Here is a 27577-nt window from a genome sequence, read left to right on the forward strand (position 1 = left end):
GGTTTCACAGGCATACAACAATGAGGTCAAACAAAAAGGATAACAAATGAAATGGGTTAATATTTATAGAAATATAAAATTCCTCTTTTAACAGAGAGAGAAATAGAGAATTTTAAAAGCTCAGTTTCAGAAAAAATAAATTGGACAAATATATAAGAACAATAGCCATTCTGCAATACATAAATGGTCAAAGAATATAAATAGATTTCAAAGGAAGAAATCCAAGCTATCAATAAGCCTATGAAAAATTAATATGAATAATTTATAATTAGAAAAAGTCAGATTAAAAGAACTTTGAGGTCTACCTTATATCCACCAGATTTGCAGAAACGATTTTTTAAAATGAAAATAACAATTATTGAAAGGGCTGCAGGAAAACAGGCACACTAATGCACTGTTGGTAGAGTTGTGAATTGACCCATCAATTCTGGAAAACAATGTAGAACTATGTCCCAAAAGTTTACTATGCATAACCTTTGACCAAGCTATACCATTCCTAAGTATATACCCCAAAGTCATAAAAGAAAAATGAAAAGGACCCATATGTAAAAATATTTCTGGTAGTTCTCTTTGTTACAGCAAAGAATTGGAACTAAGGTGAATTAACAAACCGTGGTATATGATTGTAATGGCATATTATTTCACCATGAAAATTATGAAAGAGATGGTTTCAGGGACATCTAGTAAAACTTGTATGATCTGATAAAGAGTGAAGTGAACAGAACTAAGAATACAATTTATATAACAACATTGTAAAAAAAAAACAATTTTGAAAGACTTGAGAACTCTAATTAGTACAATGACCAACCACAATTCCAGAGGACAAATGGTGAAGCATACTATCTGCTTCCAGACAGAGAGATGATGGACTCAGAGTGCAAAAGAAGACATATATTTTCAAGTGTAACCAATAGAGAATGTTTTGCTTGACTATGGCCATTTGTTACAGAGGTATTGTTCTTCTTTTTCCTCAATTTGTTGTGTGGAGGAGGGAGAAATAGGGAGGAAAAGGGGGGAGAGACTGAGATAGAGTTAAGAAAATTAAAATTAATAAAGAAGTAAAAAGGGAGTTATTGAAACATGTTTTTGAAATGCATAGAAGAGAATAGAAAGAAGTCCAGAAGGAATCACACACAAGGAGAACAGCTTTGAAAGGAACATTTTGAATTTATTATTATATACCTAAAAAGAAAAGCAAGCTGTACATAATATACATTTTCAATTTCATGTACAACTCTCCATTTTACTATTTATATGGAAATGCTCATTTTAGTTTGTGTTTATTAATTTCAGAATAAAACGGGAAAAAGAAATTTGAACAAACCAATGAAAAAATCCAATGACCAGATGGATTTACAAATAAATTCGATTGAACATTCAGGAAACAACTAATTCTGATGTTACATTAACTGTCTGTTAAGCTTGAATGAATGAATGAAAAAATATTTAGTGCTTACTAAGTGTAAAGTACTGTGCTAAACACTGAGAATAAAAACAGATAATGCATTCCCTGTTCTCAAAGAACTCACACCTGAGTGGGAGTATGTATGGGGGGAGTGGCAACACATACAGAAAGTTTCATATGCAAGTCAGATACAAAGGTCATATGGTCCTTAAGGTGGAAAGGCAAAGCAAATGATAGTACATCTTCTTTAATATCATTTCCACTGAAAATACTCTTATCAATTTCTGGTATTGGATGATTTGACAGTGCCAAGAACCATGAGGGCAAGGACTGCCTTTTCTGGGTATTCAGTAGCGATGGCTATAACACCTGCAGGATCAGATTGCTTCATTACCATAGGGGTTACTTCACAAGATGATGGCTACATGCACTGTGCTAAAAGTAATGTTATTTCCAAGGCTCATTGGTTAATGGTCCCAGGTTGTCTCCATCAGGGTTTGAGGGAAGAGGGTGGTCAAAATGATAGTGGGAGTTTAATTTGCCTGCACTTGCTGTCTCTCCGTCTCAAGGTGCTTTGTGTGTTAGCTAGGTTGACTTGCCTGCCCCTTTGGTGATAGTTTTTTGGAGTTGGTGGGGACGGCTGGCCCCTTTTCCACAGGATTTGCTTGCCTAAATGATGGATATGAAGGCTGTATTGGAAGTAGGACTGGTCATCTAGGGGGACCATTACTCTCAGGGTTCCTGTGTTTATTTGCCTATTGGTGGTGAGAGGTTTTTATTGGTGCTGATGAGGAAGATGGACTCTATCCCATGAACTATGCTGCCTTTCATTAATGTAAAAATAGTAAGTAAAATATGTTATTCATGACAAAATAGGAAAATGATAAATGTTAGAGAATATGTAGGAAAATTGGAACATTAATGCATTGTTGGTGCAGGTCTGAACTGATCCAACCATTTTGGAGAGCAATTTGGAACTATGCTCAAAGGGCTATAAAAATGTGCATACCCTTTGATCCAGCAATAGCACTTCTAGAGTTGTACCCCAAAGAGATCATACAAATGGGAAAAGGACCCACATGTATAAAAATATTTATAACAGCTTTTTCTTGGTGGCAAGGAATTGGGAATTGAGGGGATGCTCATCAATTGGGGAATGACTGAACAAGTTATGGTATATGAATGTAATGGAATACTATTGTACTATAAGAAATGATGAACAAGCAGACTTCAGAAAAACCTGGAAAGACTTGTATGGCTTGATGCTGAGTGAAGTGAGCAGAACCAGGAGAACATTGTACACAGTAACAGTCAAGTTGTTTGATGACTAACTTTGATAGACTTAGCTCTTCTCAGCAATGCAAGGATCTAAGACATCTCCAAAGGTCTCATGATGGAAAATGCTATCCACAATCAGAGCAAGAGCTATGGAGTTAGAATGCAGATCGAAGCATAATATTTGCTCTTTTTTTTTCTTGTTTTGTTTTGTTTCTTCTTTCTTGTGGTTCCTCCTATTGATTCTAATTCTTCTTTACAACAAAACTAATGTGAAAATATGTTTAATAGGAATGTATATGTAGAGTTTATATCATATTGCACACCAGGAGAGGGAGATGAGAAGAGAGAGGGAGAAAATTTAGAACCCAAAATCTGATGAAAATGAATGTTAAAAAATAAATTAATTTTAAAAATTAAAAAAATTACATTAAATAAGAAAAAAGGAAGAAAATGTTATTGCAATACATGAAAAAGTTTATACATTGTGACCAAGTTGGATTTTTGGCAGTGCAGTACTTCCTCCAGGGCTGCTTGCCCAACTCCAACTCAAACTGGCAGGTTGACTCCTCAAAGAGTGGCTGATTACTACCAGGTGTAACCAGGAGGGTTTGAATTTCTAGTAGCATTGCTCACAAGCCCCTACCAATGTGCTTCCCTTTGTTAGTCAGCCATACTCCATTAACTTTTTGAAAAGAAAGTTGCCAATGAAGAGTAGTAAGAACAAATAGTGCAAAAACATTCCTCTGAAAAAGTCTGGGACACATGGTCTTGCAAATAAACACAGGCTCATGGGAACAATGCGCACAAAGTTAAAGTGCAAAGGAAATGTGGAATATGGGTAGAGAGCACAAGTGGCAAAAAGGCACCTCACAATTCCTGGTTACTAGAAGTCCTTTTCTCCCTTCATAAAGGACAAATAAAGTTCCCTGTGCCTGAGCTTTCTACTTGGCTTGAGGGACCTTTATAAGTCCATAGCCAGCACTTCTCTTCACCACAGGTGATCACAGTCATCAAAACATTCTCTTCCCTCTCCTTGTCTTTGACTATTCTCTAATTAATGTATTTCTATACTTGATTCTTATTTCGATCTATTTAATCTTCATTCGCCTCAATGTATTACCAATTTTCTTCACTTTACTCATGTGCTTTTGCCTCAGTTTCTGAATTGTGATTTAGTGCCAAGTCCAGGATTTTCCCCTCACCACAATCTGGGAAACAGTAACTGGGCCCAGGTCTTATTTCTGGCTCTAGTCTGGATGTTGCTTTCACACAGGTCTGTAAAGGGTGAGTGTGTCATGGTCCTCCCTTTCTGTGTAAGCCCTGCTTAGGAAGTTGCTCAGGGACAGATTTTTCTTCATTCTAGAGTCCTGGCCTAGTTCCTGGGGTTAAGAAGGGATCAAAGCTGGAAGTACGTTCCACTCCTCTGCCACAACCTCTTACTAGAAAATCTTTGACTTCAGCTCTGTCACCTACTAGAAAATCTGGGCCTTTGGACCTCTTCCCTTGGAATATATCTAGCTTATGCACTGGCTTTGGTCACTGTCACTTGGTACAGTTTCTAACATGGAAGTCATCCAACTTTGCCCCCCTCTTTTCCTAGAGTAATCCTGAATGGGGTTAAGACTACAGCGGTCTTTCTCTAATTTTTTTCATCTGGTATTCTTCTTCATCATTCTTAAAGTGGTTCTTTAGAGGAAGGTAGAACTTAATTAGAATCTTTCATATCACCATCCTTGCTGGAAGTATGACTCAGTTTTCACTCTATGTCAATCAGCAAGTTTTAGTTGAGCATATACAATGTGCTCAACAATATTTGGGGAATTGTGAGGCCACCAAAAAAAAGGGCATCACCCCAATTCAGTTGTAAATACAACTTGTTGATATTACTTGGCAGATATATTTAAGATTTTCATGTCCTCCTAGATTCTAAAATGTTTAAACACTCTGACTAGAGTCCCACAATAACACCTCATACAGAAAACATTCTAGGATGTTGTCCATGGTTCTGAGTGGCAGTTCAAGGATCCATGGTGCCACATGTGAGGTTCCTCCTTCCAGCTACAGATTACATTTCCGCATCTTAGTAGAAAGTCTACATGAATTGTTTTGACCCAAAACATTTCATCTTGTTATCAGGTGGTACAAAGATAGAGTTCTGAGGCTAGAGTCAGGAAGACCTGAGTTCAAATCCAGTCTCAGACACTTACCAGCTGTGTGACCCTAGGAAATTCACTTACCCTCTGTGTGTCTCAGTTTCCTTAATTCTAAAATAGGAATGATAATAACACCTACCTAGTAAGGTTGTTGTGAGGATCAAATGAGATAATATGTATAAAGCAATCACTTACTACAGTGTCTAGCAAATAGTTGTTGGTTGGTTATTGTCCTTCATTCTCAAAGAGGACCAAAATAACATTGTTATGTTGGGTTGAAAGTACAGTGTGTCTGACTGTGGTTGATCAGACCAATACAAGCTAAGAAGGCTCTCCCACAGGTTGGGCACAAATAATCAATATGAACATTTGGAGTAGAAAAGCATTAAATTTGTGCATCTTATATTTCTTTGCAGTAACTGCAATTCTGTTTTGTTTATAGACTACAGTGTCTTCTTTGATGCAGGCACACCATGTTGGGCAGTCCTGTGCCAGTGTCGTGGCTCACAATTGATTCCAAAATTCTTCAGAGAGACCTTGAAAGTGTGCTTGTCCTGCTTCTTCTGACTTCCATGTGAGCTCTTGCTTTGTGTGAGTTCTCAGTATAATAGTCTTTTAGGCAAATGTAAATTTGGCATTTCAAGCAATGTGGCCTGACCACAAAACCAAGGCAGGCAAGATTAGAAAGAAAGCAAGAAACTGGGGGGAAAATTTTGTAGTATGTTTCTCATTTCTCAGATATATAGAGAACTAAATCAAATTTATAAGAATATGAGTCATTCCCCAATTGTTCTTGTTCCTTCTTGCTTGAAGAGGAACAAAATGACACCACAATGTCAGGGTCAATGTACACTGTGTCCAGCTGTGGAGGATCAGTGCAGTATGATTTGGGAAGGCTCTAACACAAGTCAGGTACAAATAGTACATATGAATATTCAGAACGGAGATGTCTCTAAATTTGCACATCTCAAATTTCTTTTGAGCTGCTTTACTCATATAACATAGCTCCTTCTTTTATGTGGACACGCTGGGTGGTCCTGCACCAATGTCTCCAATGTGTCATGATCAGTACCAAAGTTCCTTAGAGACACCTTGAGAGTTTCCTTGTATCACTTCTGACCTCCTTGTGAGCATCTCCCTTGTGTACGTTCTCTATAGAAGAGTCTTTTAGGCAAACATATGTTGGGCATTTGAACAAAGCTGAAAGCACATTGGAGTTGCAATCTCTGTAGAAGAATTTGAATACTTGGCAGTTCAACTTAAGAAAGGACCTTAGTGTCCAGCACCTTATCTTGCCAAGTGATCTTCAGAACGTTCCTAAGACAATTCAAATTGAAGCAATTCAGTTTCCTGGCATGGTACTCGCATACTGTCTAGATTTCGCAGGCATATAACAATGAGGTCAGCACAATGACTCTGTAGACCTTCAGTTTGGTAGGCAGTCTGACACCTGTTTTCTCCTATACTTTACTTTGAAGCCTCCCAAACACTGAGCTAGCTCTGGCAAAATCAATCTCATCATCTGTTTGTACATCCCTAAAAAGTATACTGCCAAGGTAAGTGAACTTATCCACCACATTAAAAATTTCTCCATTTGCTGCAACCAATGGTTCCGCGTATGAATGGTGTGGCACTCGCTAGTAGAGAACCTCTGTTTTCTTGGTGTTAATTGTTAGGCCAAAATTAACACAAGCAATAGAGAATCAATCTGTATTTTGTTGCATCTCAGTCTTAAAAGCTACATTGAATGTAAAACCATCTGTGAACAAAAAGTCATGCACCAATTCTCCCCCTACTTTAGTCCTGATTTGTAGCCTTTTTAAATTAAATAATTCACTGTCAGTGTGGTAGCTGACCTTGATGCCGTTTTTGTCCTTTTTAAAGGTATCTGGCAATATTACAGAAAACATCATGCTAAAAAGCATGGGAGGAAGCACATAGCCCTGCTTTACTCCATTGGTAACTGGGAAAGTATAATAGCATCATCCATTATCAAGAAACTGGGCAACCAAGCTGCCATGAAACTAATGTACCATACTAATGAACTCCTCTGGGCAACCAATTTTTGCCACAATTTTCCACAAGCCCTCACAAATGACAGTGTCAAAGGTCTTCAACTGCTCAGCCTGCTTAATTTAATATTCATTCTGATACATACGAGGGGGCAGTGACTCAAAAGTCAGAAGATCTGGGTTCAGATTCTGTCTCTGTCATTTATTTGCTCAAGAGTAATCTTGATTGAGTCTCTTAACATCCTGGGTCCTGTCTTTCTAATATGTAAAATGACAGGGTTGGACTAGATGGCCTCTGAGGTCCAGAGCATTAGACCTACGATCTTAATTGACTTCTTTACTTTTCCCTAAATTGTTTCATTTTTTTGCAGCTCCACAAAATTATTTGTCATAGCTCATCAGTCTCTTCATTTGTAACCTTTGGACACTTCTTATTAGTTATCCATTAGGAGAGATGGGGAACTGAGGGGCAGCTTGGTCATGCAGTGATATGCCTGAAGTCAAGAAGACTTGAGTTCATATCCAATCTAAGACTAAGAATAAGACTTGCTAGCTATGTGACACTGGGCAAGTCACTTAACTCTTGTTTGCCTCAGTTTCCTCATGTGTAAAATGGGAATAATAATAGCATCTACCTCCCAATTTTGTTGTGAGGATCAAATAAGATAATAATTGTAAAGTACTTGGTTCAGCGCCTGGCACATAGTAAATACTATATAAGTGTTAGGTATTATTATTATTATTATTTCCATTGGTTATATTTTCATACATAACTTGCCTCATGATGTTCCGCCAGATAGTGGAAGGTGAAAAATTTATTAAATGTGATTGTTTTTTGTTACATAAAACAAAAAAAAAGAAACTTGGCTGAATTCACTTACTGTGGTTTTAAATTTTAATAGCTGTAGTATCTTTCTAATCATCCAGGTTTGTAACTTTGGTATCACCTTTTGCTCTTCCACCTCTTCATCCCCACCCTTATATAAATTTAGTTTTTATGCTCACTTGAGTCTACTTATGTAATATCTCTCACATATCTCCCTGTTTCTCTACTCATTATCACTCCATCTCCCTGGCCTTGCCCCAGGTCAGCTCCTAATCATCTATATTAGGATTTAGAGTAACATCCTTCAAATTTGGTCTTTACTGAAATTTGTAACACTTTAATCTATCTTTTTGTTTTCAATGCTTATATGGATCTGAGATCTCATTATTGTGGGTATATCCTCTAAAGCCAAAGCTTATCATCTATTTATACACTCTCCTTCTGTGAGGCTCTTGTTCATAGCCTCCCATGAATCCTAAACTGGGTGTTCAGCCAACATGTCCTGGTGTTCCTTGTGTTCTCTTGCCATTTTGTAGATTTCAGTGGAGAACATGGACTGTCCAGTGGTTATCCTTTAGTGTTGCTAGACTTCACTGTTGCTCTCCCTTACATGGCTAGAACACCTTTATTTGGGTATGCAACTCTCTTGTGATATCCTTTACATGACTTCTGTGACTCATGGCTGGTTATCATTTCAAACAATTCATACATGCTCTGTACATCGCCATCTTCTTTTGGGTAACACACACACTTTAACTCTTCAGAGACAATGCTATTTCATGTCAGTATCACCAGAAGCATATTATTATTATAAACATAGACCTTTATTTCAAGGAGAAGCTGGATTATTAAAGTTTTAAACAATTTTCTAAAGGTAATATAGCTTTTTCTTATCGCTCTTTTCAGTTAAGTATTCAGTTCCATGCAAAGTCTGTCCAAGATACATATATATGCATAAAACTATATATCATTGTATCAACAGTAGGCATTTTGTATCACTTGCTTTTTCCCGTATGAATAGTTAGACCTAACTCTCTGAGTGATTATGACTGTCATTTAGAAAATCATACAATGCTTCAGAGATGCAGCAATCAGCACAATACATTTTAATTTGGAGCTTTTGGGGAACTTCAACATATGGAGAGACTCTCTTACATTTGAACATTGTGTTGTGCATCATTCATGATGATTATATTTCTGATGATCACACCTCTCCCTGTTCTATATTTTACTTAATATTAAAATAATGTTTAACATAAATTTTGTCACAAGGGAATTTCATGATGATATAGATGTTTATATATGTATATATTGAATTAAAAATAAGAAAGGTACTTCTCTATTAATCACAGTTGTAAGTGATGTGAGTTTCAGTATAAATTATGCAACATGAGATGGTAATAAAGTTTTATTTGGTCAAGGAGGGGCAGGATATAGGGTTGGGAATGTAAGAAGCAGTAGTTGGCTTCCTTGTATGTACTTTATGAAGTCCTAGCTTCTGTGCTAAGTGACAGGGCAGGTTGGAGAATTTTCTGATGTCTTTAGTCATGCATTGAAACTCTACTACACAGTAACTGTCAGTTATTTTCTGGCATCATATGGCAAAGTTCATTACTTTTTCTAATCATGTTTTCATGAAGTACTTTGTGCTTTGCAGATATTGGAGAAAATAATTAAATTTCTCAGACACAGGATGGGAGTGGAGGTATAAATTGCTATTGTTGTTCAGTTGTTTGGCCATGTTCAATTACTAGTGGCCCCATGTGGAGTTTTCTTGGCAAAGATACTAAAATGATTTGCCATTCCTTCTCCAGTGTGTCCCCTTTTTACAGGTTAGGAACTGATGCAAATAGGGGTTAAGTGACATATCTAGGGTCACACAGTTACTCAGCGTCTGAGCCCAGGTCTGAACCCAGATTTTCCTGACTCCAGGCCCTCCTTCTCTAAGCACTGCACTACTTAGCTGCCCCATTAAAAAAACAAACAAACAAACAAAAAATAATTCTGATTATTTAGAGCAATTTTCCATTTCTTTTTCATAACAATTGAGGCCAGTTCTCACTGCCACAAGAAAATATGAGTTGCAGTGGTAGGAATAGGAAGTAGGCCAATAACTTGTTGCTGAAAATCCCATTGTAAGCAAATGAGGATATACAGCCTTTGGGAGGCCATGCAGCTGCACCGAATGCACACTGACTAAATCACTTGTCTGCTGGCTTGAATATAGCATCATTTTTTGGATAAATTATATATTATACTCCTTTGATGGCTAATTAATTACTAAATGACAAATTGCTTTTCTGTAAGCTTACAGAAAGCTACAGATGAGTGGAATAATGGTTGCTTTTGCTATAGAAGCATATCAGGTGTCATTTGGGACAACATATCAAATTTGCAGAGAGCCGGCACATGAATGAGTGAACACATTGTCAGTTGTAGTAACAATATCAGTTGGTTTTGTTTGTTTACAATATAGAAGATTCATTTTGGGTCAGGGAGAGAAGAGATGCCTCTTTTATCTAGAAACAATGTGCTTTTAAAAGGATCAATAACATTTTAAAGACATTTATTATTAACTTGGACACCAAAATAAAAAATATTAAAGAACAAAGACAAAACAAGAATTGAAAATATGTCAAGAAAAAAGCCACTTTTCCATCTGAAAGGTATTATATTTTTAATATTTTGTCAGAACCAGAGTCATTTGTTACAAATGACAAAGGAAGAGTCCTTGAAAGAGTTAATGTAGGATTCTGGGAACTGTGTGAGAATTACAAACAAAAGACAAGGGTTCAAGCCACTCTTCTTCCACTTACTCAACCTTGAACAAATCAAATAACATCTCAGGGTTCCACTTTACAATATAAAAAATCAGAAGTGTGGATAAAATTATCTTGAAGAATCCATTCTCTTCTATATAATCACATTGTGATTCTGTTTTTTAATACACCACTAACTGCCAGAGTAGGTGAGAATGTTCCAAACATCAAGAAGTTGTCATTGAAAACTAATAGGAAGTGGGGAGAAAAGAGTAGGCTTAGAATAGGAATCAACTGAGGTTCACACTCTTGAACTCATAGTTCCTAAACCATAGAAAGCACCTCCTCATAACTCAAAAAATCAGGATGGTGGGCCAAACACATCATATACCTGAAATCAGAAATTTAATCAGGCTTATTCTTCTCCTTTACAAACTGAAAATGTCCCCAAAACAGTTCTTTAAAGGTGTTCAGGCCATAGTTTCTTTCTAATGGCTTTTCTCAGTGTCCGTTTCACATCCTTGTTCCTCAAGGTATAGATCAGTGGATTCAGAACTGGAGTGACCACACAGTATATGATAGCCACTATTTGATCTTGATCCATGGAGCTGCCTGAGGAGGGACGAATATAGGTGACAGTAGTAGGTACATAGAAAAAAATGACCACTATAAAGTGGGAAGCACAGGTTGACAATGCTTTCTGAAGCATACTACAAGAACGACTCTTGAAAAGGAGAAAACTGATAATGTAGAAATAGGAGAGGAGTATAAAGAAGAAGGTGCTCATGGCAATGGTGCCAGTGACTGTTTTAAGCATCCACTGGTTGAGCTCCGTATTCCCACAGGCCAGATCCAGTAATGGCTTGATGTCACAGAAGAAGTGGTGGATGTGATTGGATACACAGAATGTCAAGTGGGAAGTCATAACGGAATGGAGCAAGGCATGGAAGAAACCAGTGATCCAGGTTACAGCAGCCAAGCAGAGGCACACTTGGTGCTTCATGAGAAGCATATAGCGGAGTGGATTACAGATGGCCACAAAGCGGTCAAAGGCCATGACACCCAGAAGGATGGCCTCTGTGCTACCAAGGAAATGGAAGAAATGGAGCTGAGTAATACAGCCCACAAAGGAGATGGTCTTGTGGATGGAGAGGAAATCATCTAGCATTTTGGGCAGTGTTACTGTGGAGTAGCAGATGTCCAGACAGGAGAGGTTACCCAAGAAAAAATACATAGGGGAATGGAGTTGAGGCTCAGAGATGACAATCAGCAGGATGGCACCATTCCCAATAAGGATGAGGATGTATATGATGAGAAAAACCACAAAGAGGTAATGTTCCAGTTCCTGACTGTCTGTTATTCCAAGAAGAAGGAACTCATTCACTGAGGTATGGTTAGGCATTGCTGCAAAAGAACATAAAAAAGTAAGAAGTGCTATCCCGTCTATAAACTGTGGTTGAACCAGCCTAGAAATCTGCTGCTAAAAATGGCACCAAATCATGGGGAAGTGATTCCTGTTCTCCATGAAATCAACCTCAAGTGGTGTGAAAAAAAAATCATAACATCTCTAATAGTGTATAGACAAATAAGAGACTATAAGCCTCATGAGAACAGGCTCCATGACTTTTCTAAACTTTAGTTCTCTTGCAGCACATGCCTTAGTCCTTTACATGCAATAAAACTTAATAAATGTTTTTGGAATTTAACCAAATTAACTAAATTAAACTGAACACCAATAGAATGACTTCACCATCACCATCAAGAAAGATAAGACACAGAACACACATATAGCAAAGTATAACTTGAAGAAGAGAGCAAAAAGTCCTTCCTGAAGAAGTAACTTTACTGATATGTTTTCTCATATTGTCTGACCACTAAGATAATGGTTGTTGTGAGATGGACTCCCAGACCTATTCTTCCTCCCACATTTTATAGCCCCTCTCTCCCCAGTCTCATTGATGCATACATTCAGTTATAATAAAAGACTACTAGGCAATAAATGTTCCTGTTTTTCTTCAGTAGCCTATTTTTTTATTCTACATTACAAAGGCTGTCTCTTAACTATTTAAACTCTTAAAACAATTGTCTCATCCTTCCCCAGGACCATCATCTATTGTTATAAGCTCAATAACATACAGTCTCATTTTTAACTTAACCTGATAGAAAGAGAATCATGAAGAGGGTGGAATAAGAAGAGTACCATAAAATATATTCTTAATCACATAAAAATGATGTTTAGGTTTTATCCATTCATTTTTGTTGATGCTACTGCTACCCATATACCCAGATATCTGAACTTCCATAGTAGAAATATCATTGTTTTGAAGTAAAAGGAGACAATAAAGGAAATAATAATAGTATTCCCAAGGTAAAGCATAACAAATATCTGGACTCCCTCTCTGGGATGAGGAGAGGACTCAATGAAATGACACATATAAATCCCTTTGCAACTCTAAACAATTTCAATGGAGGATCTTTTAAAATTCTTGTAACTTAAAAGTGCTTTGAAAGAGACAAATTATTTTGCCATTAATCAGAAGGCACCAAGCTTATTAGAAAACAATTAGGCAATTATAACTTTCACCCTAAATGGATTTCTGACTCTGTGGAAACACTGGAAACAATAAACCTTCCCAGAGACCTTCCATGGAAACTGCAACATTTAGACCTCCTTTCTTCCACAAATGACTTGCTGCCTTGTGTGTTTTTACTGTGGAAAGCAAACTAAGGAACCTTATGAATATGCAACACCATGGAAGAAAAATGGGAGAAACAGATTTAGATGAAGTGAAAGGGGTACATGAGTGTGTGTGTGTGTGTGTGTGTGTGTGTATGAGAGACAGACAGATAGAGACAGAAAGTGACAGAGACAGAAGGAAACACAGAGGGAGTTGAGAGGATAAGTCTTTGACGCTTAAAAAATCATAATTCTGTGTCTAATAATAACATCCTACTCTCTCTTCATATTCAATTACACACATCAGGTTGCAATTTTTCTTTGTTTTAACTGGTCATTTTGCTCTTTCCTGGTGTTGCCCAAAGAGTGCACTTTATTGGCAAGTCCACATGTAACTCAGACTTGCAGCTCTTCTTTTTCTCTTGAAATGGTGAGACTCCTGAAGTATTACTTCTAAATGAAGCATTACTCTAAATTGCTACATTATTTAACAGCATAATTCCAACTTCAGCCCCATGCCCAGTCAGTGATCTTCGTGAACAATTAACAGCAAAATGGCTTTGCTCTCAGGAAAAAAGAAAAGTCTACAAAGCATGAGGAGATACCACCCTGCATGTTACAAAAGCACTGGATGTGAAGATAAAGAACGAGGGTTCAAGTCCAGTTTCTGCCACTTGTTTATTAACTTAATGGATATTGTCAGGTCATTTAAGCTTTTCTAACTCTCCACAAGGGAGTGTTTGGAAATATCACTGGGTTTAACAAGGGAAAGGTACTCAAATCATGATTTTTCTATTTACTCCCTAAAATGCTTTGAAACAGTCATTTAATCTCTCTGGGCCTCAGTCTCTTTATCTGTAAAATCAGCGTATTTGACTAGGTGATCTCTGATGACCCATCTGATTCTAAACCTTCTGGCCAATAAAATAGGAGTGGAAATACATGCAATACTTTGTTGAGACTATTGAGGAACAACAAGTTACAGTGGAAAGAATGCTGTATTTGGAATCATTTGATTTCAAATCCCAAGTCTGTCACTCACTCCCCATGGGACCTGAGTATCTACTTAAACTCAATATCACTTAAATTCACAGTTTGCTCATCTTTGAAATAAGGAGTTTTGACTATAATTGCCTCTAAGGGTCTCTTCCTCCAAGTCAAAATGTATGAGTCTACATCCTCCTGAATCTTAGTGTCTTCCCTGTGAGATTACCTATAATTTACCTTGCCTGTATCTCACTTGTAAACAGTTGTTTGCACATTATCTTATTCATTAGACTATGAGCTCCTTGTGAACAGGGACTGACACAACGCCTAGAACATAATAGTGCTAAAGAAATGGTATTTGACTAAGTGACCTCACTACCTTTCAGTGTTGTTCTGAGCAAGACAATTGTGTATGTATAAGTGTGTGTGTGTATGTGTATATAGGACACTGAATTTGAAAAAGCATGAAAGAGGTAGAGACAGAGAGGACAGAGTTTTAAACATCATAATTTGGGATATAGCTCTTCCAGATTTCAAGTCACATTAGAAAACAGTAATCAAACTAATTGACGACTGCTTTTAGAAATAGAAGAGTAGATTAGTACAATAGAGTGGATAAGGAGGAATCAGAAATGTTAAAACTCAATGATCCAATATTAAACAAGCCTGAGAACATTAATTTCTCGAGGAAGAACTTTTAAAAAAAAAAAACATTGCTAGGTAAACTGCGATGAAGTTTGGCAGAGATTAAGCTTAGGGCAACATATTCCACTAGCAATGCATTTTACAATAAGCTCAAAATTCTGACACAACTTGAATAGTAAAGATCACACTATTTTAAAAAAACAAAAACATGGAAGAAAACCAAGTCAGGTACCTTTCACAGCTATTGTTAAGAGGACAATTAACAGCCAATCATGGAATAGAGATGATGACAAAAGACAGCAGTTTCCATTGCAAGAAACTGAAAAGCCTTTGAGCTAACAAAATCAATAGTACTAGGATAAGAAGGGAAGCATTAGAATGTGGAAAATATTTACATTAAATATCTCTGATATTTAAGATGTATAATAAACTATACTAGCATATAATATCAATAACTATTTCCCCAATGGATTAGTCACCAAAAGGCATCAACAAATAGTTCTTAAATGAAAAATTGTAAATCACTAATAATAAGAGAAGTACAAATCAATATAAGTTTGAGGTTTCATTTCACACCCAGAAAATTTACAAAGATGACAAAATATGAGAATAATAAATGTTGAAGAGTTTGTGGAAAGACTAGTATTCATGACTAGTCTGAAGACTATTGGTAGAGCTATGAAAATTCTGGAAAAACATTTTGGAGTTATGCTAAAACTTGACTAAAATTTCTCTTTTCTGCTCACCTAATGATCAAATTGTCAGGCACATACTTCTAGAAGGTCAAAAATAGAAAGGATTCAAAAACAGTAAAAAAAAAAAAAAGTTTATAGCAATACCTTTTCAGTAAATAATTTATTCTTGAATCCTGTCTTTAATAGTAAAGAATAAATTTTTGAATTAGATATTAGCCAAACAAATTTTGAAACGTGAATGTAATGGAATATTACTACAACATAGCATTTAATCTTTTTGAGAATTTCTAGTAGTGACATTCAAGGCAAGAATCATATTATGTATGAGGAATAATAATCCCATTTGAGTTGAGAAAAATGAGCTGAAGAACACAGAAAAAGATGGATGTTTTTCATAATTCTCTTTGTTCACGAAAAAATGAACACAGAAAAATACTTATGTATAAATGCATATGTGGCTGTATACACACAGTGCCAAGAGAAAGAGAGATGTGAATTTTTCCTTATTTTGAGGGTAAAATAGAAAGGTGATGGGCATTGGCATAGTGAGATACACTGATAGAAAAATAGCCATTAACATGAGAAATATGTACTGAAGGAATTTCAAGCAAGAGGTGAAATGAGTTGAAGGTGAGGGATGAAGTAGATAAGAACCACAGGCTAAGGTAGATTAAATGGAAAATAGAAGGCACTGGAAGGGAGGACTTACATAATCATAGATCCTAGTGTTGCAAAAGGGTCTTGGAGATCTTTTAACAATCACTGGACCTTTAAACAGGATGGTCCTTGAACAACTGGTCCTTTTGTTTTGACACTCTTCAGTTAATTGAAAGTATGTGTAAAATTCTATTACTTACAATCATCCACAGATTGCAGAGTGAGCCAGTATTGAGCAGTGTGGAAAAGACTTATGTAGCTTCACACAGAATGTATTAAACTACTTTCCACAAAAGAGATGAAAAGTATCTCCAATACAGTTTGATTAGTGAAAAACTCTTCAGGGACAGGCTAGAAAGATGATACTCAGATAGTTCTGACAAGAGAATGAAGCAAAGGGAGTAATCAAGATGGCAAGACATAATATGCTTTTCCTCCTACTATGAGCCACAACATTGGGTTATCACTCAGCAGTACCTTCTAATCTAACCATCAGGTAAGTATTGAACTATGAAGTACAAAATATGAGATTCCCAAAAAAATTCTCTTACTTGATCACATTTTCAAATCTGGGAATTAGAAAGGTCCTCAAGTTTGGCAACTATGGCAAAGTTTGAAAGGCAGTGGAAAAGCTTAGTTCTGTAGAATAATCAATATGAGTTTTAAATAATCAATAAGAAACTTCTTATCCATCTTGTGATATGCTGCCTGCCTCTGTAAGAATAATGCAGCTCAAGAGCACAAGAGACCAAAGTAAAAAAGTCTCTGGGGTGGCAGAAAATACTGATTGGATAACTTTTAAAAGGATGTTTTTCCAAGCATAAACAGGAGGCAATATCCTTGGGGATTTTGTCTCCTGAGTTTGTTTCTTTTTGCTCCCTCAAATCCTACATGTTCCATTTTCCCTCTTCAGTTTCAGAACCCTAGACAGTAGCAAATTCATCAGAAATATCATGCTCCTTGTTTTCTATCACTAAAAAGCTTACCTTTCCAACAATACAACTCCAGCCACACTCCTTTTAAGGAGCATGGAAAGTACACACTTTAATTTCCTATATCTACAGTTATTGTTCCTTTCTTATCAGATTCCTATTAATAAAATAGTATTACTTCATGAGGTGGATAAGAAAAATCAAAAATGAGTTTTTAACGAAAAGAAACCTAGTAACCTAGTGGTTGTAAAAAAATAATAGTAATAATACATATTTATATTGTGCCTAGAGGTTTTCAAGAACCTTTTCTCACTACAACTCTGTGAAGTAGATAGAACAAGTAACTTTCTGAAATTTTGTACATGAAGAAATTGAGACTCAGCATGGGAAAGTACCATGCCAATAATCACACAACTGGAAACTTTCAGAACTAGTATTCAATTCCAGATCTCCTGTTTCTAAATCTATCTAGCCATCCATCAAAAACATCTATTAAGGACTATTACGTATACTGTTCAAGGTACTAGGAGTGCAAAAACAAAATAGAAATGATTCCTGCACTCAATGATCTTAAATTTTGAAGACAGAGATAACATATACATGTATAAATAAATATAAGACATATTAGAATCAAATATTAGGTAACCTAGTTGGAGGAAATCATGAGCACTGGGGACCCATGAAAAGCCTGCAGAAGGTAACACAAACTAAATCCTTTTTTTTCTTTTCTTTCTTTATTTTTTAAAATTTATTTTTAGTTTTCAACATTCACTTCCATAAGATTTTGAGTTCCAAATTTTTTTCCCTATCTTGCCATTGCCCCCACTCCAAGACGAAGTGCATTCTGTATACCCCTTTCCCTAATCTGCCCTCTCTTCTATCACCCCTTTATCTTATCCCCTTCCCCTTCTATTTTCCTGTAGGACAGAATAGATTTCTTTACCCCATTGCCTGTATATCATTTCCCAGTTACATGTAAAGACAATTTTTAGCATTTGTTTTTAAAACTTTGGGTTCCAAATTTTCTCCCTTCTTCCCTCCCCACCCACCCTCATTGAGAAGGTAAGCAAATTGATACAGGTTATACATGTGTAGTCATGCAAAACATTTCCATAGTAGTCATGTTATGAAAGACTAAGTATATTTCCCTTCATCCTATCCTGCCCCCCTTGTTTATTCTATTCTCTCTTTTAACTCTGTCCCTCCTCAGAAGTATTTCCCATACCCCAATCTGCCCTCTCTTCTATCATCTCCCCCACCTCACTCTCTTATTCCCATCCCCCCTATTTTCCTGTAGGGTAAGATAGATTTCCATACCCAATTGAGTGTGAATGTTATTCCCTCCTTAAGCCAAATCAGATGAGAATAAGATTCACTAATTCCCTCTCACCTTCCCCCACTTCCCCTCCACTGTAAAAGTTTTTTCTTGTCTATTTTATGTAAGATAATTTACCCCATTCTACCTCTCCCTTTCTCCCTCTTCTAACACAATCCTGTGTTACCCCTTAATTTTATTTTTTAGATATCACTTCTTCATCTTCAATTCACCCTGTACCCTCAATCTATCTATCTATCTATCTATCTATCTATCTATCTATCTATCTATCTATCTAAATATATAATTTTCCCCTCCAACTACCCTAATATTGACAAGGGTCTCATGAGTTACAAATATCATCTTTCATTGTAGGAATGTATACTGGTCAACTTTAATAAGTCCCTTATGATTTATCTTTTCTGTTTACCTTTTCATGCTTCTCTTGAGTCTTGTATTTGAAAATCAAATTTTCTATTCAACTTTGGTCTTTCATTAAGAATGCTTGAAAGTCCTCTATTTCACTGAATGTTAACTTTTTCCCCTGAAGGATTATACTCAGTTTTGCTGGGTAGGTGATTCTTGGTTGTAATCCTATCTCCTTTGCCCTCCAGAATATTATATTCCAAGCCCTCCAGTCTCTTAATGTAGAAGCTGCTAAATCTTGTGTTATCCTGATTGTATTTCCACAATACTTGAATTGTTTCTTTCTAGCTTATTGCAATATTTTCTCTTTGGCCTGGGAACTCTGGAATTTGTCTATAGTATTCCTAGGAGTTTTCCTTTGAGGATCTCTTTCTGAAGGTGATCAGTGGATATTTTCAATTTCTATTTTACCCTCTGGTTCTAGAATATCAGGGCAGTTTTCCTTGATAATTTCTTGAAAGATGATGTTTAGGTTCTTTCTTTGATCGTGGCTTTCAGGTAGTCCAATAATTTTCAGATTCTCTCTCCTGGATCTCTTTTCCAGGTCAATTGTTTTTCCAATGAGATATTTCACATTGTCTTCTATTTTTTCATTCTTTTGATTTTGTTTTATAATTTCTTGATTTCTCATAAAGTCATTAGCTTCCACTTGCTCCATTCTAATTTATAAGGAAGTATTTTCTTCAGTGAGCTTTTGGACTTCCTTTTCCATTTGGCCAATTCTGCTTTTTAAAACATTCTTCTCTTCATTGGCACAAGCTAAATCTTAAAGAGTACTAGGGGCATGAGATAGAAGTAAGGAAGGAATCTTCTAACACCGGTAGATAGCTGTAAAAGTATTGTGGGGTCAGAATTAGCAAATAAGTTATATTTGAGAGTCCCAAATATAGATAAATCGTAGAGGGCATGAAGGGTATTGATGTGTAGGTTGACTAGAAATGTCAAAAAGAATGGCCAACTCATGATCATATTAAAACAACAAACAAAGGAGTTTATATTTATGTCAGAGGTAAGTTTATTGAATTCAGAGTGACATCATGTCTTTTGCTATATACTATCCTGCCTTTTAGGGATTTTTATTGCCAATTTGTACAGTTTTTTCATTCATTCAGAGGGCATAATTTATTAATATTACTTGTTAAATAATATACATTGAATTATTACTATGTATAAGTTACTGTATTAGTAAATATAGAGGACAAATAATAAGATAGTCTATTCCCTCAAAAGAACTATAGGATAATATGAGAAATAAGTAATATATGTAAATAATTCAAGGAAAATTTAAAAAATCAAGTAAGTACAAATTGCTTTAGTAGTTCAAGAGTGGGAAAGATTGTCATTAGGGTTAGCCATGAAATCTTCAAGCCCAGAAACTGAACCAGGGTCTGTCTAAAATTGTTCACAAGGACAAAAAGAGTTCCCAAACTTTTAGAGTGGGGACCTTGTGTAGGGAGCAGAAAGATTGTAACTGGCAGCTCTATCTCTCAGTACAGTGTACTGATTTATGGATCCAGGATTGACTTACAAGGGAACTTGAACCTAGGAATAGCATTCTAGGGCAAGGATTGGTCACAGGCCCTAAGCTGTGTATTCAACAAGGAGTAAGTACAGAAGCAAGAAAACATCTGGGTGTCTGTGATCTCTAGAATGCGGTGGGAAAGGCGTTAGTTTCAGCCTCCAGCTCAATCTAAGTCAAAAGCACAATGACTAGGGCCAGACTCCCAGAAAAAAAAAAAAGAGTGTGTAGTTCTGTCAACACAATTGTTCTAGAAAACAAATTGAGGAGAGATTTAAGAACCTAGATGAAATCCATGACAAAAAAAGACCCAAAAATCACATTTCAAAAGAAAACCATCCAGATCTCTTAGAACCAATGGGCAAAGTGAGAAGAGAATCTACCAGTTACCTCCTTTAAAAAAAAAAACAAAAATAACAGCTCCAAGAAACATCATAGCCAAAATCTAAAGCTTTGAGATTAAGGAAACAATACAACTGTAAGCAGTCAGAAAGAAAGAATTTAAGTACTGAGGAGATGCAGTCAGTATCACACAAAACTTAGCAGCCACCACTTACTTGAAAGGAAGGGAAAGTTTGAAATAAATATTTCAAAGGACAAAAGATATAGGCTTACAAGCAAAATTAGTATAATTTTGCTCACCAATCAAAATAGTATAAACTTTGGGGATGAAGAAGAGGGGAAAGGGAAAGAAACTTTACCGTACCTTTAATAGAGGACCATCAAGCATTCCTGATTAAAAAAAAAAAAGACCAGAGCTGCATGGAAACTTTGAAATACAACCACAAATCAAAAACATAAAAAGAAACAAATTAATTGAACAAAAAAAACTAAAAAAACAATGAACTGTTTGTACTCTATTATAAGATGATAAGTGAGTTCCCTTAGAATCTGCAAAGCATGACTATAATTTCTTTGTTGAAATTGACCATGCATTGAAGCATAAAACTACCCAAGCAAATGCACAAAAGAAAAAATATTGAACACATCTTTTATGGACCACAATTCAAAATAAATCATATTCACTGGAGAAAACTTGTTAAAAACTAGAAACTACAATAGAGAATAATTAAAGATTACATTAAAGAAACTAAAAATTAGAACTCGGATAACTTGATCCTAAAGAATGGGCAGATCAAATCATAGAAACAAATACTAATTTTATTAAAGATAATGACAACAATGAAACAATATACCCAAATTTCTGGGATACAGACAAAGTAATCCTTAGGAAACTTTTTATATTTCTGAAGAATTTGATCAAAATGGAGAAAAATAACAGATCAAGAAATTGGGCATGCAATTAAAAAAAACCTAGAAAATCAAGAAATAACAATCCTCAATTAAACTTAAAGATAGAAATCTTTAAAATAAAAAAAAGATTAACAAAATTAGAAGAAAAACTTGAACTAATGAATAAAGGGAGCCAGTTTAAAAAAATAAGTCATCAGCAAATTTTATTTTTTAAATAAATGAGGAAATCAAATTAACAGTATCAAAAATTTAATAGTGAATTCACCTCAAATAAAAAAGAAACAAAATTATTAGAAACTATTTTGTCAATTTTATACTAATAATATTAATCATCTAAATGAAATGGATGAATATTTATAACAATATTAAATGTTCAGACTCAGAAAAACAAGAAATAGAGAACTTAACCCCATCTCATGAAAAAAAGTGAACAGAACATAAATGAGAGCCAACAGAAAAAAGAAGTTGGCACCATATGGATATCACAGTGAATTCTACAAACATTTAATTAATGACTAATTACTACAAAAGCTATGTGAAAATATAGGTTAATAAGTGGTATTGTCAAATTCCATCCAGGTTACAAATATCATCTTTATACCATTTATGTTGGTATTGTTGGTTTATTGACTTGATACCTAAACCAGAGTATCATCATATTAGAAAAAGACTATATAGATCAATATCTCTAATGAATTTTAATGCAAACTTTTAAAAATATTAGTAAAGTGATTATCACAAAGATTGTAAAATATGACCAGGCTAGACTTATATCATTAATGCAGCACTGGTTCAATAATAGGAAAACTATAAACATAATTGACCACATTAATAACCAAAAACAACTAAAGTCAGGTATTTATAGCAATAAATACATAAAAAGGTTTTTTTTACTAGATACAACATCCACTCTTGTTTTAAAAAAACTAGAAACACAATAATAAAAAAAAACTTTTCCCAAATATAAATAATATGTATCTAAATTGAAGAGTCAGCATTATATGTGCTAGAAATAAACTAGAGGTCCCTCCAGTAAGAAAAGATGTAAAGCCAGGATGTCTATTATCACTATTACTATTCAATATAAGGGTGGGATTGCTAGCTATAGAAATATGACAAGATAACAAAATTGAGGGAATAAGCGTATGCAAAAAAAGAAACAAAATATCACTTTTCATAGGTGATATAATTATTTACTTATAGAACCATAGAGAATCAACTAAAAATTAATTGAAACAATTAAAAATTCAGGAAAGATTCAAGGTATTAAATAATCCCACAGAAATCATCAGTGTATCTGTAAATTGCAAATAAAATCTAGCCGTTATAGAAAGAGAAATTCCAATTCAAAAGACTACAGAATATATAAAAACTTGGGAAACTTCCAAGACTTTATGAATACAGTTACAAAACACTCTTTACACAAATGAATAGATCTAAAAAATTTAAGAAATATTAATTGCTCATGGATAAGCCAAGCCAATATAATAAAAATGATAATATTACCTAAATTAATTTAGTTATTCAGTGTCATCCTTATCACACTACCAAAGGAGTACTTTATAGAGCTAAGAAAAAATTATAACAAAATTGATCTAGAGGAATAAATGCAAAGAATTTCAAGGGAAATCAAGAAAAAAAATGGAAAGAAAGGGGGCCTAGCAGGTCTACCAAACCTTAAACTATCCTTCAAAGTAGTAATCATCAACATCATTTGGTACTAGTTAAAAAAATAGATCAATGAATGGAACAGATAAGGTACATAATATATAAAAGCAATGGAACACTAGTGTTTGGTAAACCCAAATATCCCAGATTTGGTGGTAAGAACTCACTATTTGAAAAAGAACAAACTGTTCAGAAAAATGGAAAGCAGTCTGGAAAAAAATAAGTATAAATCAATATCTCACACATTATACTAACATAAATTCTAGAGAGGTATGTGAGTTAGACATACAAGATGACGTCAGTAAACAAATTTGAGGAGCAAGGAAGAAATTACTTGCTAGATCTAGGTACTACTAAGAGTTCATGACCAAACAATAAAAAAGGATCACAAAAAGTAAAATAGGCAATTACGATTACATAAAATTTAAAAACTTTGCCCAAATAAAACCAACACAGCTAAAATTAGAAGAGAAGATGAATGGGGGGGGGGCGGGAATTTACATCCTCTTTATCTAATTAATGTCCCATAGAAACTGGTTCAATTTTATAAGAATAATAGTCACTCTCCAATTGATAAATACTCAAAAGATATGAACAATTTTCAGAGGAAAGAATACAAACTATCAAAATTAATATTAAAATGCCCTCAATCACTAATAACGAGAGGAGGGCAAAATGAAATAACCCTGAGGTTCCATTTCACAGTCTTAAGATTGGCAAAGTTAACAAAAAGGAAAAAAAAGTGTGTTAATGTACTTTTGGCATAGCTGTTAATTTTCCTAGCCATTTGAAAAGCAATTTGGAATTATACATTATTAAATGGTGCATGCCCTTGACTCTCAGAATCATTCAATAAATCTGAAAGAAATCAAAGAGAGAGGAAAAAGACACATATGCATGTCTTTGTGTTTGTATGTATGAGTGTGTATACATACATAATATACATCTATGATGGGGAAGAATTGGAAAGTAAGAGGGTACCCTTCAATTAGTGAATGGCTAAAAAATGTTATGGTATATAAATATAACCAAATACTACTGTGGTATAAGAAATGATGTAGATGTCAGTTTCAGAGAAATCCAGGAAGACTTTATGAACTGATGCAAAGTGAGGTGAACAGAATCAGGAGAACAATGTATAAAATAACTATTATGTATGTGCCAGGAGTAAAGGAAAGGGAACTGGCATCTAGCTTGGGCCATATTTGTTCCCCCCGAAGTCCCTTGGGCCAGAGACTGAAGTTGGTGAAAAGTAAATTCCCTGACAGGGGAGAAAGCTTGAGTCAACTTTAAGATTCGCTCCCCAGGGAACTTACCATAGCAAATAAATATGGTAAAATCATAACAAAACCGGAAGAAACAAAATAAATAATCTGAACCTACTAAGTTCAACTGTATACTACCAAAACAGAGAATGCAAAAGAAATAGAAGGCATAACTTTAAAAATATGAATTACTCAAAAAAGCAGAAAACTGAATGAAAATTATAACAATCCAATCTCGAGAAAAGAAAGAGAACTAACTATAAAGGAATTACAGGGGGAGAGGCAGAAATTGCCTATTCCTCATTGATTTATATTAGAATTCTATCAAACTTTTAAAGAACAACTAACATCAACACTACACAAATCATTCTCAAAAACTGAGAGAGAAAAGACTCTACTGGATTCCTTTTATAAGATAAATATATTCTAACACTTAAACCAGGGAAAAATAAAGCCTCAAAAAACTATAAACCAATATCATTAACAAACACCAGTTCAGAAACTTTAAATAATGTCTTGTTAGACTGCAGCAATTAATCCAAGAGATTATTCCTTCTGACCAAGTTGGATTTATACCAGGAAAACAAGAAGGGACTCAACATTGTGAAAACAAACAATATAATTTTTATTTTTTTATTGAGTTGTTCAGTCATGTCTGATTCTTCCTGACCCCATGGACCATAGCATGCTAGGCCTTTCTGTCCTGTATTATCTCTTGAAGTCTCTCTAAGTTCATATCCATTATTTCCATGATATTATATATTCATCTTATCCTCTACTGTCCCTTTTTCTTTTTGTCTTCAATCTTTCCATACATTAAGGTCTTTTCTCATGAGTCCCATCTTCTCATTATGTAGCCAAATCAACATAATAAATTATATTAAAACAAAAATACTCAAAACTACATGATCATATCAACAGTTGCCAAAAAAAGAGCTTTTGGAAGGCTATGATAATTTTTTATACCTTTTTAAAACCTACAATGTTTAAGCACAGAAGGATATTTCTAACATCATAAAAGTATATATCTAAACCAAAAGGCAAGATTTCTATGCAATGGGGATACATTAGGAGTATTTACAGTGAATACAGGAATAAAGCAAGGATGTTCTATTATTTTATATACTTCTGGAAATGTTAACAAGGGCAATAAGAGAAGAAAAACTAATTAAAGGTGTAAAAGTAGGTAAAGAGGAAATAAAACTATTTCAATTTGCTGATTGAATGATGCATTCATTGCTTAGAAAATCCCAGGGAATTAGAAAAAAATATTGAGGCAATAACTTCAGCAAATTTCAGGCTACAAAATAAACATACAAGAAGTGACAACATTCCTTTTAATAATAATAAAATCCAAGAGAAAATAATAGGAAGGGAAATTCCATTCTCAATTCCAATAGTTATTGGAAATCCCAATAACTACAAAATGAATAAAGTATATGATGGTTAATTTACCAAAGCACAAAAAAAAATTTGAATAGAGTCAATTATAAAGTCCTCCTTAAAGAAATGAAGAATTTAAAAAGCTGAATGAATATTCAGTGCTCATGGGTCATGCCTACATAATTAACATGACAATACCATTAAAGGTAATTTAGAGTTTTAATGCCAGTTCAATTAAGATATCGAAGGAATAAAGAACACAATAAAATAATAACAATATTCACATGAAAGAGCAAAAGATTTAAAATATAATGGAAAATAGTGAAAAAGTGTAGTAATGGAAGGAAAATAGCACTTTAAGACCTCAAACTATATTATGAAGCAACAGTCATCAAAAACATCTGGCATTAGGGAAGAGACAGAGAGAGACAGACAGACAGACAAAGAGATAGAGAGAGAGAGATGGGGGTGGAGGGAAGGGAGGGAAGGAGGGAGAGATCAATGGCAAAGACAAGACCAAGACAGAATTAGAAATAATTGAACTCAATAATGCAATGTTCAATAAATCCTTTACTCTTTAACTATTCTGAATTCTTCATAGTTATTTCATCATGTCACCTAATTTATTTCGTCATTCCTTATTCAACGGACACCTACTTTATTTCCATTTCTTTGCTACCACAAAAAAGTTTTGCTCTGCAATTTGGAACTATGCCCAAAGGGCAACAAGACTGTGCATACCCTTTGATCCACCAATACCACTACTAGGTTTGTATCCCAAAGAGATTATAAAAAAGGGAAAATTACCTATATGTACAGAAATATCTGTAACAACTCTTCTTGTGGTGGCAAGGAATTGGAAATTGGGGGGTGTTCATCAGTTGGGGGAATGACTGAACAAGTTGTGGTATATGAACGTAATGGAATACTATTTTGCTATAAGAAATGATGAACCAGCACATTTCAGAAAAAAGCTGGAAAGACTTACAGGTTACTGGATTGATGCTGAGTAAAGTAAGCAGAACCAGGAGAATATTGTACATAGCAACAGCAACATTTTGTAATGATTAACTATGATAGACTTAGCTATTCTCAGCAGTACAATGATCCAAGACAATTCCAAAACACTCATGATGGAAAATGTTGACAATATCCAGAGGAAGAAGTATGGAGTCTGAATGCAAACCAAAGCATACTATTTCTAATTTTTGTGTTTTTTTTTCTTTCATGTATTTTTTTTCGTTTTATTCTGATTCTTCTTTCCCAAGATAACTAATGTGGAAATATGTTTAACATGATTGTATATGTATAACCTATATCAGATTACTTGCTGTCTTGGGGAGGGGGGAGGAAAGAGAGGGAGGGAGAAAAATTTGGAACTCAAAATTCTACAAAAATGAATGTTGAAAATTCTATTTACATGTAATTGGAAAAAATAAATTACTATTAAGGAAAAAAAGTATTGCTCTGAGTGTATTGTTATGTATGGAATCTTTTTCTATCTTTGACATCCTTGGAATATATGCCATATATAAGTAGGACCTTTGAGTCAAAGGGTATGAAAATTTTAGTTACTTTTTTTTAGTATAACCCCAAACTGCTTTCCAGAATGGTTGAGCCAATTTACAACTCTTACAACAGTGTTTTTTTTATATGCTTTACTTCCTAGAGCCCTTCCAACATTGACTATTCCCATCTTTTGTTATCTTCATCAGAGTTGT

At 34.8% G+C, this 27577-nt stretch overlaps 1 protein-coding gene across 1 annotated transcript; it reads right to left on the reverse strand.

The window, feature by feature from the left end:
• Positions 1–10893: 10893 nt before the first annotated feature.
• Positions 10894–11835, reverse strand: LOC114053271 (olfactory receptor 12D2-like). Its single transcript, XM_027876190.1, has one exon. The coding sequence runs from the start codon at positions 11833–11835 to the stop codon at positions 10894–10896; it is 942 nt and encodes a 313-aa protein (XP_027731991.1).
• Positions 11836–27577: the final 15742 nt, after the last annotated feature.

The sequence above is a fragment of the Vombatus ursinus genome, unplaced genomic scaffold, assembly GCF_900497805.2.
Source record: "Vombatus ursinus unplaced genomic scaffold, bare-nosed wombat genome assembly UNPS02014811.1, whole genome shotgun sequence".
Taxonomy (NCBI): Eukaryota; Metazoa; Chordata; class Mammalia; order Diprotodontia; family Vombatidae; genus Vombatus; species Vombatus ursinus.

Bases quoted from the DNA above. Each gene is read 5' to 3' on its own strand.
- LOC114053271 (XM_027876190.1), bottom strand. From the start codon at position 11,835: ATGCCTAACCATACCTCAGTGAATGAGTTCCTTCTTCTTGGAATAACA.